The sequence below is a fragment of the Coccinella septempunctata genome, chromosome X (genome assembly GCF_907165205.1).
Source record: "Coccinella septempunctata chromosome X, icCocSept1.1, whole genome shotgun sequence".
Classification (NCBI taxonomy): domain Eukaryota; kingdom Metazoa; phylum Arthropoda; class Insecta; order Coleoptera; family Coccinellidae; genus Coccinella; species Coccinella septempunctata.
Window position 1 is genome coordinate 5,323,421 of NC_058198.1, and position 10,013 is coordinate 5,333,433.

Here is a 10,013-nt window from a genome sequence, read left to right on the forward strand (position 1 = left end):
GTGGAGCAGCCGATTTGGGTTTATTATTCGCTATTTCGATTTCATAATTCGATAGAGGACTGAAACCTATAAGTTTTAATGTGATGCATATTGCATGTTCTCTGTAATAAAAAATCGAGAAATGGTTATAGTCATTTTTTGGTCACCTATAAATCATACGTATATTTGGAAATTTTATTCTACGGGGTGAGCGAGAAAAACGGATTATCGTTATACATAGTCTGGAGATTTTCTGAACTTGTTCAAATGACCAGACCAGTCACCCATCCAGAAATAAACATCGCACAACACCGCTTGTTTTCCCAAAAAAAAAACTTCTGAATGTCCGAGTTTGTGAACTTCAAAAAGAAAAGCATCCGATCGAAGTCTTCGCATGACCAAGATTAAAACGAATCGTGATGATCGCTTTAAATTATATATCCAGAGGATGGTTGTTTTCATAACTGGATCAATCAGTATGTTCTTACTTCTCAAATGAGTTCATTAATTCACAGATTAACTAGACAACGAAGATCAGGTGTTATATTTGATGAATATTCGTGAGATGTCACGTTTTTTTGTCTAAATAACTGTTCATTATCGTTTTTTTCTTTTAGGATGAATTATTTGTATTTGGAATCAGTTAGTGTAGTAAAAATCAAATTACTTTCTCTTGTAGCAGAATTCGATGAAGAGCAATTTTTTTCGTTGAATCCTTGTCTTATATCAACCTGGTTTATTCGTATTATGTAGGCATGAATCGCATCCACCAAAAACTTTTCAAACTGACTTGCGGCCATCTATTCGATTATTTTCGTACCGTTTCCGAGTATCCAGAGTTTCCTTTCCGTTTTCCGTTCTGTCGCAGTGAAAACACTACAGTACAGAAAAAGGACGAACTTGGGGTCTTGTTCTTGGAAAATTTGATTAATCGTTGGTGTGTAGCGTCTGTGTTAGAATTTGAGTGATAAAATTGAGGTTAGAAGTCGAAGTGTTCTGTTGTCCTAGTGGAAATTAATCCGTTGTGTTATGGTTGTTTTTATTGAGTAAAATATTTATGGCGCAGAGGAATTGAAATAAAAACTAACGTAGATTGCAATTTGTATCAATCGAACGTATCATAATAATAATAGCCTTGATTAAGTAGAAGTGCTCATGACATGATGTAGGATAAAGTAATGGGGAATTGTCGAATGATTAATTACCGCTAGGAATATTATTGCCAATTTTTCATAGATACAAACAAGATTTGATCCAACAATTCGACGCTCCGTAATGTATTTACATTCAATCATTACGATAAAATGGATATCCTTCTGAGTATAAACAAATAAAGTGGCTGTGTTTATGTCGTAAAGGCGATTCGTCTGTGTACTCTTATTCAGGAGCAAATGTTATTATCGAGTATCTTCAAATTTAAGTGTGCTTGTGTGTATTCGTGAATATGTCTCAGTCACATCAAGGACCAACCAGTCCTAGCTCTAGTCATGTGAACACTGATCCCTATGTTTTCCCTACCACTCCTGGATCAGGAAAAAGCGTGAAGTCTGAGGAGAGAAAATCCAGGGCCCTCTCCAACATATTGCCAAAATTGCCATCTAGTGATTCACTTTCAAACACCCCAGGTAAATTTTATTCTAGAGCAACATCTAGAAAATATTCATAACTATCCGAAAATTTCAGGTGGGCTTAGTTTTGAAAACTTTGACCATACTTCAGGTGATAAAGATAGAGTAAGTAAATTCATCACATTGCACACAATTCTCATATTGATCTTTTTCGATGTGAGGTACACACCGGTGAATAAATCCTTGATCATGATTTCCCGATACTTCATTATGATGCCAAAATTTACTTGATTATGAATTCATTCCTCCATAGTAAATTCTCATAGTTGAATAAATTGAATCCCAAATTAACAAACCCTTTCAGAAGGTTTAAATCATTAGGAAAATTCTTGAAGTTCATATAGAGGACGAGTGCTCTCCCTGTGTCAACTTTCATTAGTCAGAATGCATTGGGAGAATATTTGTATGCCTTTTTCCATTCAATAAACTTATGAAGATAATTAGAATTCAAATTCGTGAAATTTGCGATAATTAAGAGTGGCCTTGAGAGTTATATACAGTCATACGATGTGTACGTAATTGAATGTTGATGAAACTTCAATTGGAAGTATGTATTTGATGTTATTTTGATTTACGACATGATCAATTATCTTGCTGAAAATTACTTAATAACAATGGTTACATCATATGAGAATGACGCTATTTATAGGATATGGTGGAGGTAGTGGAGTACAGGGTGATAGATTATATGAATGCCTTCCCCACTCTAACCTTTTTGGTCACCCTGTAGAAGAGAAGTTCCGCACAAAAGCTTTACTATTCAAAACGAATTTTGAAAAAAAAAACTGAAATCTTATATATATAATCTTTCAGAAAACCTGTGCATTATCCTACTTTCTCATTTTAATTTTTTTTATTTTTTTATCTTCTCATTTTCCTGGAAATTCTTAATCTTTTATATTTGGAACACTTCATACCTTGTTTCGACGTATAAAAAGATAAGAAACACAAAAAATGTAGCAGGGCAATTAAGATCAATCACCCTGTACTTGTTCTGGAAGTGGAGGGTTGTCATACAATATAGTTTTTATTTTCTTTTTTTTATGAAAACTTTCAATATATTGATTTTACGGGATGTATATAATAGCCAAATAAGTAACTAAATAAAACTTGTGATTCATAGAATGCAGATAAGAGATAAGTGAGTTGTATAAATGGTAATTCCTGAACAGTTGAATAATTATTGATAAAGATTATAAGTTGCATTCCATATTTTTTTTTGCATTTACGTAAATGCATTCTGAAAATTCATTCAATGCTGATAATTCAACTAGCCTTGAAGTCATCAGAAATTAAAAAAAAAAAATTACGTCGAATTTTCTTCTCGGATGAATAAGATAAAGTTGCAGTTGCAGACCCCAGATCCGACGTCGAAATTAACTAGAAAAGAGTCGTACAAAGCGCAAAGAAAAAATTATAGGCGGGAGAAAAAGCGAGTGACCAACGAACTGTTGAATTCGTTGAAAGATCCATCTGTAGTAGTCCTAGCAGATTGGCTCAAAATAAGAGGCACCTTAAAGTCCTGGACGAAATTGTGGTGTGTCCTGAAGCCAGGTCTTCTGGTGCTTTATAAAAGTCCTAAGGCGAAAGTGAGTTTTTCGTCGAGGAATTGTCGATTTTGAGAGAAATGTTTTTTTTTTTTTTAATTTTAGAGCAGTCACTGGGTTGGAACAATCCTTCTGAATTCCTGCAAAGTGATTGAGCGACCTAGTAAGAAAGATGGTTTCTGTTTTAAACTTTACAATCCTCTTGATCAATCAATTTGGGCACCAAGGGGACCAGAAAATGAGACAATCGGTGAGATATTTAGATATTCTATTGAAACTGAATATGGAAATTGATGACTTGATTAAAATAAAATATAAATCAGTATGCATATTCCTGTGAATATTGATTCATTAACTGTTTTGAGATGTTTCCTCATGGGATTGAGTCATCGCTCAATTCACAGCCTTTTATGTCCAAGTTTTCAGTGGGAGGAAAACCACAGAAGATATGATTTCAGTTCTATTATAACCGAATTTTCAACTTCTTCATTTTTCCTTGAAATTTTCCTTCCTGCGATTATCGAGGATTTTAGAATTTTTGGAATGTTGACCCAGTCAAGGGTTTTGTCAAGGTCTTCTTGAGTGCTGTATGTTTCGCAGGTGCAGTTGTCCAGCCTCTTCCCAGTTCTTACTCAATATTCAGGGCGCCGTCTCAGGCGTCTGGTATGTGCTGGTTGGACGCCCTGGAAATATCTATAAGGAATAACACAGCTTTAGTCCGATCAGTGAGTAATAAATCGGGCAGTGCAAATCATGAAACACAATGGAACGAAGCAGATTATGAGAAACATTTCCACAATGGTGAGTACTATCAGCTGAGATAAAAGAATTTATAGCAGTATAGACTGCATATATATCGATCATGTTGCTCTAGTTCATTCTTATGTCTTTTGTTGGTTGTCAGTATGTGTGTTCTGAATATTTCCCAAAGTAGAGTTCCTTCGTTTTACCATGATACGGATTCTTCCGGTGAGATGAGTATTGAAATATCAGTAACGTTACATCACGTCTTCTCGATTTGGGATGATTGAGATCTTTAACTTTCAGATCTTGATGATGTCAGTCAGCCCGAAAACGGCGCTCATTTAAGTACAGGCGATTGCGAGATGACCGATTCCGAATCGGATATTTCTGCAAAAGAGGAGGAAATCGACGATGATCCTCCTGAAACCCCTTATATTCCAGTTCCAGAGGAAGAGTTTGGTGGAGTAAGTGCAATGATATATGATATTACAACCTTTTATCACATATGCTCCATAAAATGTCTTTAAAGTCCCTAAAAGTTGCATGTATTGTCATTAATGTCATTATTTTTGACGTTTGCCAATACCTGTAGTGAGGTTGGGTTATAGTAAGTGACATTAAAATAAGAATACCTAGAGAAACGTGGAATGTTTTATCGAGAAAGCGTTTTCCTTAAGCAGCATATATACTATAATTATCCTACATATTAATCTACAAAACGGTCATGTCAAATTGATCCACTTTACTGGGTGGTCCTTATTTAAATGTCATCTAATATAATTTGACATAGCCAATATTCTAGGTTAGGTGCAATTACCAATCGCCCTTGTTTTTCAGTCAGGTGCTCAAGTGGAGGAATTGGCGGAAGAGAACAAATCATTAATATGGTACTTGGTGAAACAGGTTAGACCGGGAATGGATCTAAGCAAAGTTGTTTTACCTACGTTTATCCTCGAACCACGTTCGTTTTTAGACAAACTGACAGACGCCTATTATCATGTCGATATATTATCGAGGTATAATTAAAATTGAATTGCACGAGTGATACGTCAACTAATTTAAAAAAAATTCCAGTGCCGTTGCCGAGGATGATGCTTTCACAAGAATGAAAACCGTAGTACGGTGGTATTTGTCTGGCTTCTACAAAAAGCCCAAGGGTCTGAAGAAGCCGTACAATCCGATTTTAGGGGAAACATTTCGGTGCTACTGGCTCAATCCTAACGGTTCCAAAACGTTTTACATCGCCGAGCAAGTGTCGCATCATCCACCTGTAATTTTTCCTAATTTTCTGTTGATTTTCGAATGTGACTACTGTTTATATTTCAGATGTCGGCTTTTTATGTGTCCAACAGGCAGGACGGGTACTCCATTAGTGCCAGTATTCTCGCTAGATCTAAGTTTTACGGTAACTCAACATCTGCCATCTTGGACGGAACGGCTGTTTTGACCTTGTTGCCTCGCGGTGAAGATTACACAATGACCATACCCTATGCCCACTGCAAGGGCATCTTAGTGGGCACGTTGACGATGGAGCTTGGCGGCAAAGTAACCATAGATTGCGAGAAGACTGGTTATTACACGGAAATCGAATTCAAGTTGAAAGTAAATAGACGGCCGTGGTACTGAAGAAATTCATGCTCACACGATCTTTTACAGCCTTTTCTGGGCAGGTCGGACCAAACTAACTGCATCTCGGGCAAATTGAAGCTGGGCAACGAGACCTTAGCCACCTTGGAAGGTTACTGGGATGGCGTTATCACATTGAAAGATAAAAGGACCGGCGAGCAGTCCACCCTATGGAACCCCACCGATAAAGTGAGGAGCAGTAGGCTCATGCGTCATACGGTGCCAATTGATAAGCAGGAAGATTTCGAGTCTGAGAGATTGTGGCAGCACGTGTCTGCTGCGATCATGAGGGAGGACATGATTGCAGCCACCGAGGAGAAGACACTCCTCGAAGAGGCTCAGAGAGGTTAGTATTAAGGTTGGCCGCTTGGCGAAGATTCAAGGTGTCTCACCATTCGTGATTACTTCTATCAAAGCAAGGTTACTCTGACGAATGAGCATATATTTTCAGCGCGTTCGAAGGAGCGCAAGGCAAAATGTGAGGATTGGTTCCCGGCACATTTTCAGCAAGATTTAAAAAGCGGCCGTTGGGTTTACATGCACTCCGACTTGAGACCATGGGATCCTCGGAACGATCTATACCAATACGAATTCGACTACGTCATATCCACCAGAACTAAACACCTTACTCCCATGATAAGAACGTCGAGTATTATCAGTGTGGATCCTCAACAGGTCGGTGAATCAACGAATGAAAAAATCATTATGAAGAGCGTTTATCCTAATTTCTCGTCGAGGGGGCTATGAAGATTCGACAGTTGAAGTGCTGTAAATGTTTGGGATTCGACGTACACGCTTCAAATGTCACTGATTATATTCCATGGTCAACTGTCAAAATTTCATAGCCTTCTTGAAGACCTTAAATTTCTTATCATGTTGCATTATAATTCGATAGGGGGATACAAGGTCGCTCAGCATGAAAACCTCCAAGAGGAAAGTTGCGCAGAAGCAGGTGTCGTCTGATGCTGACATAAATGACAGCGCTACAACGTCCGAGGAATTTCACTCCGACTCGACCCAATCGGTCAAGAACATGCCGAAATCATCAGGGTAAATTATTTCGGAAAAAAAAACCGTTATCTAATCCCTCCCATGATTCATTATATCATTTTTGTGATTGCAGGGTATTGTTGGCGATTCACGATCTCCAGAAATGCGTGCGAGATCAAGGTGAAAAGATCGCCGAACTTCAAGGTAGTATAAACAGTATGATCCAAAGCTGTCGTTTGAGAAACGGCCCCACGTATATCGAAATGTTTCTGATTGTTTTGGTGGCTGGATGTATGCAGGCCCTTATCTTGTATTTGGCATAGGTGCATCGAAAATTAGTTCATCAAATTTCGATGAAGCGAATTTTTGACAACATTCTATTATGAATTTATGACATTATCGTATTCAGGTATTTCACGTAATTAGGTGGAGATTTTTACATGATTACAAAAGATTATATTAAAATATATTTCGGTAAGCACTCTTATATACCTCCAGGCTGACCGGTGTTCACGTTGAAGGTGAGATGAAGGGAAACTTTTTGTTTAATTTTATTTATTTTGTGAATATTCTACATTACATCTATTTATTCGAACAAATAAGTCTGAATTGAGAGAGCAATAATTTAATAAGTGATAAACTGGTCAACAAACTTGTAATATTCGTTTTTATTCCATTCTCATTTTGCATGTGCAGGTGTTGGTGATTTGTCTCGATGTTACCATTATGTGCAAATTATTATTGTGTCTAGAATGATACAAATGTTTATTTGTTATTATTCTAGAATGTTATGTCCCTCTGGATTATCGTTAATTGACGCTTATCACATTCCGTCGAACCCCATGTGTTTGTTAATGAAAAATGTAACATCTGAACAACATGGAAATTTTATAAATGACGTTAGATTCTAGTTCCGCAAGTATACAGGTTGTTCGGTAGTGATTGTACAAACTTGTATGACAAGTATACTTGTCATATGATATCTGCACAGTGATTCATCGAACACCTTGTGTAAGAGCACCCACAATCTACATATAGTGAAAATCGAGACTAGTCTCATTTTCTCTATGTTTTATTAGTAACAATAAGAACTGATCCCTCACATTATTAGTTCAAATTGTTTCATCTCATGTTTGATGGAATATACTATCAGCCTATCGCTCTCACTTTCAAATTGATTTTGACGAAAGTTTATAAGTTTTATACTAGTTGCAAGTCAGTTGCTCTTTTCCTTAATGTACACAGAAAAAAATTGGCACTGCACTAATAAATATATGAGTAAATGAGTATACACATTTATATATATATACGTAAGGAAGGTGGAACATAATTTTAAATCACATCACATTTGGCAATCAAAAGCCATTTCAATCAAGTTAACGGCCCTTCTTTGCCGTGAATCGTTCTTAAATTCTTATCAAAAACGTTCAGATTAGGGACTAAAATAGTCTCGTAAGATTAAACTTTTTACATCATCGCGATATAAGCAAGGTTTTTATGTCTTGAAATTCAACCATCCATACAAAGATCCTACCCTATTTTGAACTAGTGTTAGTGTTAGTATTTACGCTCCAATCTTGAGAAAAGCCTTTTCAATCCTATTCATTCTTTTCATATAAAAAAACGCAGGGTGAGGATCGATTTTAATATATAAATTTTTTTTTTCGATATTCAATAATAGCTAGGAATCGGTTTTGGACAACTAAGAGAAACTCTTGTAGGTATGGAATTCTTGCTCAACAACAAGTATAGTGTGATTTTGTAAATTTTTACCCCTACGTCCAAGTTCGAGAGATCTTTCTAGTGTCGAGTCACATTTTGAAAAGGCACTCTCGAAGAAAAATTTAACACGTACGGATATCTTGGAAATATTTCTTGTGGTTGTTGTAACATTCGCCGAGTGCTGTTTGAAAATGTGATTACTTGGAAATCTATCGAACACTTAATTTTATCGATTTCAGGGATAATTCTTCTTTCTTGTATGTTTGAATAGACCTTTTCGGCTATTTCAACGTAGGTCTTATTATGAGTGTTCCAGAAACAATCTATGTATTTAATTGTTCACAATTTTAACACACTTTTAACGACTTCATTGCTTTCTCATATCCGGGAAAGATCCGAGCTGGTATGAGAAAGTAAAAAATCGTTTACAATTTATTGAAGAATAGCGTAGTCTCGCAACTAATAAGTTTTATCTCGATTTTGTTTCTGGGCTTTAGAAGTGTTTTTTTCTGAAATTTTGAATGCCGAAATTGCTCTGGGATTTTTTTTATGTGCATTCCTTTGCAATTTATTATTGATTGAAGATATTCTATGTTTCAAAGCTGTATTTTGTGATTTAGTTACTGTGTATTACACGGCATGAAATTTGTGATATTGTAAATAAGTTTTTATTTTCAATCTTCAACTTATGTAATTATAACATGGTCGAAGGATTAGTCAATGGAATGGTTACATATTTTAGCTGTTACAATTTATTACTTGAAGAATAATAAATGATAAATGCTCTCCATTGTTTGATTCGCAGATGCGGCTTATAGTGGATATTTGATTATAGACAGAACCGTGCAAAGTATGCTCTGCCCTGCAAGTCGGAATTGCCCAATATTTCAGATCTTTTCATAAAGAATGTTGTTGATTCTTTCAATGGCTGTGTGATTTCATTTATTAATTTCTCATTCTTGCTATACTCAGTGACATTAGAAATGCTGCGTCTAGAAGGAGTTATTTGATACTAGATTATTCGTAAGAGAATGAAGAAATACGACATGGTAAGAATATGCATGTGGACAGAAGACGGTAAAAGAATACGAAAAGAACAAGTGATGGTCGAACGATGCAATTTTGCTAACACGTGGTTTCGTCCAAATCATGGACGATGGCCGTATAAGGGTAAGAGAGGATTAGGTAATGGTTTTGTGTGTTTGTTTGGTTGCCATATGGTGGGCGATGGTTTAATGTCATTGAAATATATTTACAAACACTTTATCGCAAATGAGGAGTTTCAAAAACTTGAGAGCTCGTGGGAGATCCAACAGAATTCTAGGAGAATTCCTATGAAATTCTTATATAGGAGGTTTACACAGCGAGATCACACAGTATCAGTTAATAAAATCAAAAATACTGTGATGTTAATGTGCATTTTCTTCATAAAAGAGTAGGTAATCTTAACTATAGATGAGCTTCAAAAAATATGTGGAAATTTTTTGTGAAAAACAAAGTAAGAATTTCACTGATGACGCTGGTAAATATTTCGAATATATTTTTCATAATAAAAGCCGTCTTTTGCAGTTAATATAACACGAGGTTTGATCATCTATTACATAATTTCTAAAAATGTATTAATGATTCATCTCTTCAATACTGGATGATATCATAACACACCGTCGGCCTTTTTGTAGTTTAAATTGAACGAATGTGATTATGTCCTTCCAACAATGCACTAATGTTCTATAGTTGATTGCCTTAATATCGGGAAATACTCGTCGTTTGAACTCAT

General features: G+C 36.0%; 1 protein-coding gene across 2 annotated transcripts; it reads left to right on the top strand.

The window, feature by feature from the left end:
- The first annotated feature begins 872 nt into the window (after nucleotides 1-872).
- Nucleotides 873-9,022, top strand: LOC123322121 (oxysterol-binding protein-related protein 8). Of its 2 annotated transcripts, none has more exons than XM_044909966.1 (13): nucleotides 873-1,604; nucleotides 1,663-1,712; nucleotides 2,963-3,196; nucleotides 3,260-3,404; nucleotides 3,755-3,955; nucleotides 4,202-4,362; nucleotides 4,736-4,914; nucleotides 4,973-5,168; nucleotides 5,225-5,500; nucleotides 5,555-5,870; nucleotides 5,976-6,199; nucleotides 6,420-6,574; nucleotides 6,648-9,022. In XM_044909966.1, exons 1-13 carry the CDS (start codon nucleotides 1,424-1,426, stop codon nucleotides 6,835-6,837), a joined length of 2,508 nt encoding a protein of 835 aa, XP_044765901.1. In that variant the 5' UTR covers nucleotides 873-1,423; the 3' UTR covers nucleotides 6,838-9,022. The 2 variants fall into 2 exon arrangements, with proteins under 2 accessions (XP_044765901.1, XP_044765900.1); XM_044909965.1 differs by having other exon boundaries at nucleotides 874-1,604; nucleotides 2,957-3,196.
- The last annotated feature ends 991 nt before the right edge of the window (nucleotides 9,023-10,013 follow it).

Bases quoted from the DNA above. Each gene is read 5' to 3' on its own strand.
- LOC123322121 (XM_044909965.1), top strand. From the start codon at position 1,424: ATGTCTCAGTCACATCAAGGACCAACCAGTCCTAGCTCTAGTCATGTG. The intron at 1,605-1,662 runs GTAAATTTTATT...CGAAAATTTCAG, and splicing joins TTCACTTTCAAACACCCCAG to GTGGGCTTAGTTTTGAAAAC. The intron at 5,501-5,554 runs GTAAATAGACGG...GATCTTTTACAG, and splicing joins AAATCGAATTCAAGTTGAAA to CCTTTTCTGGGCAGGTCGGA.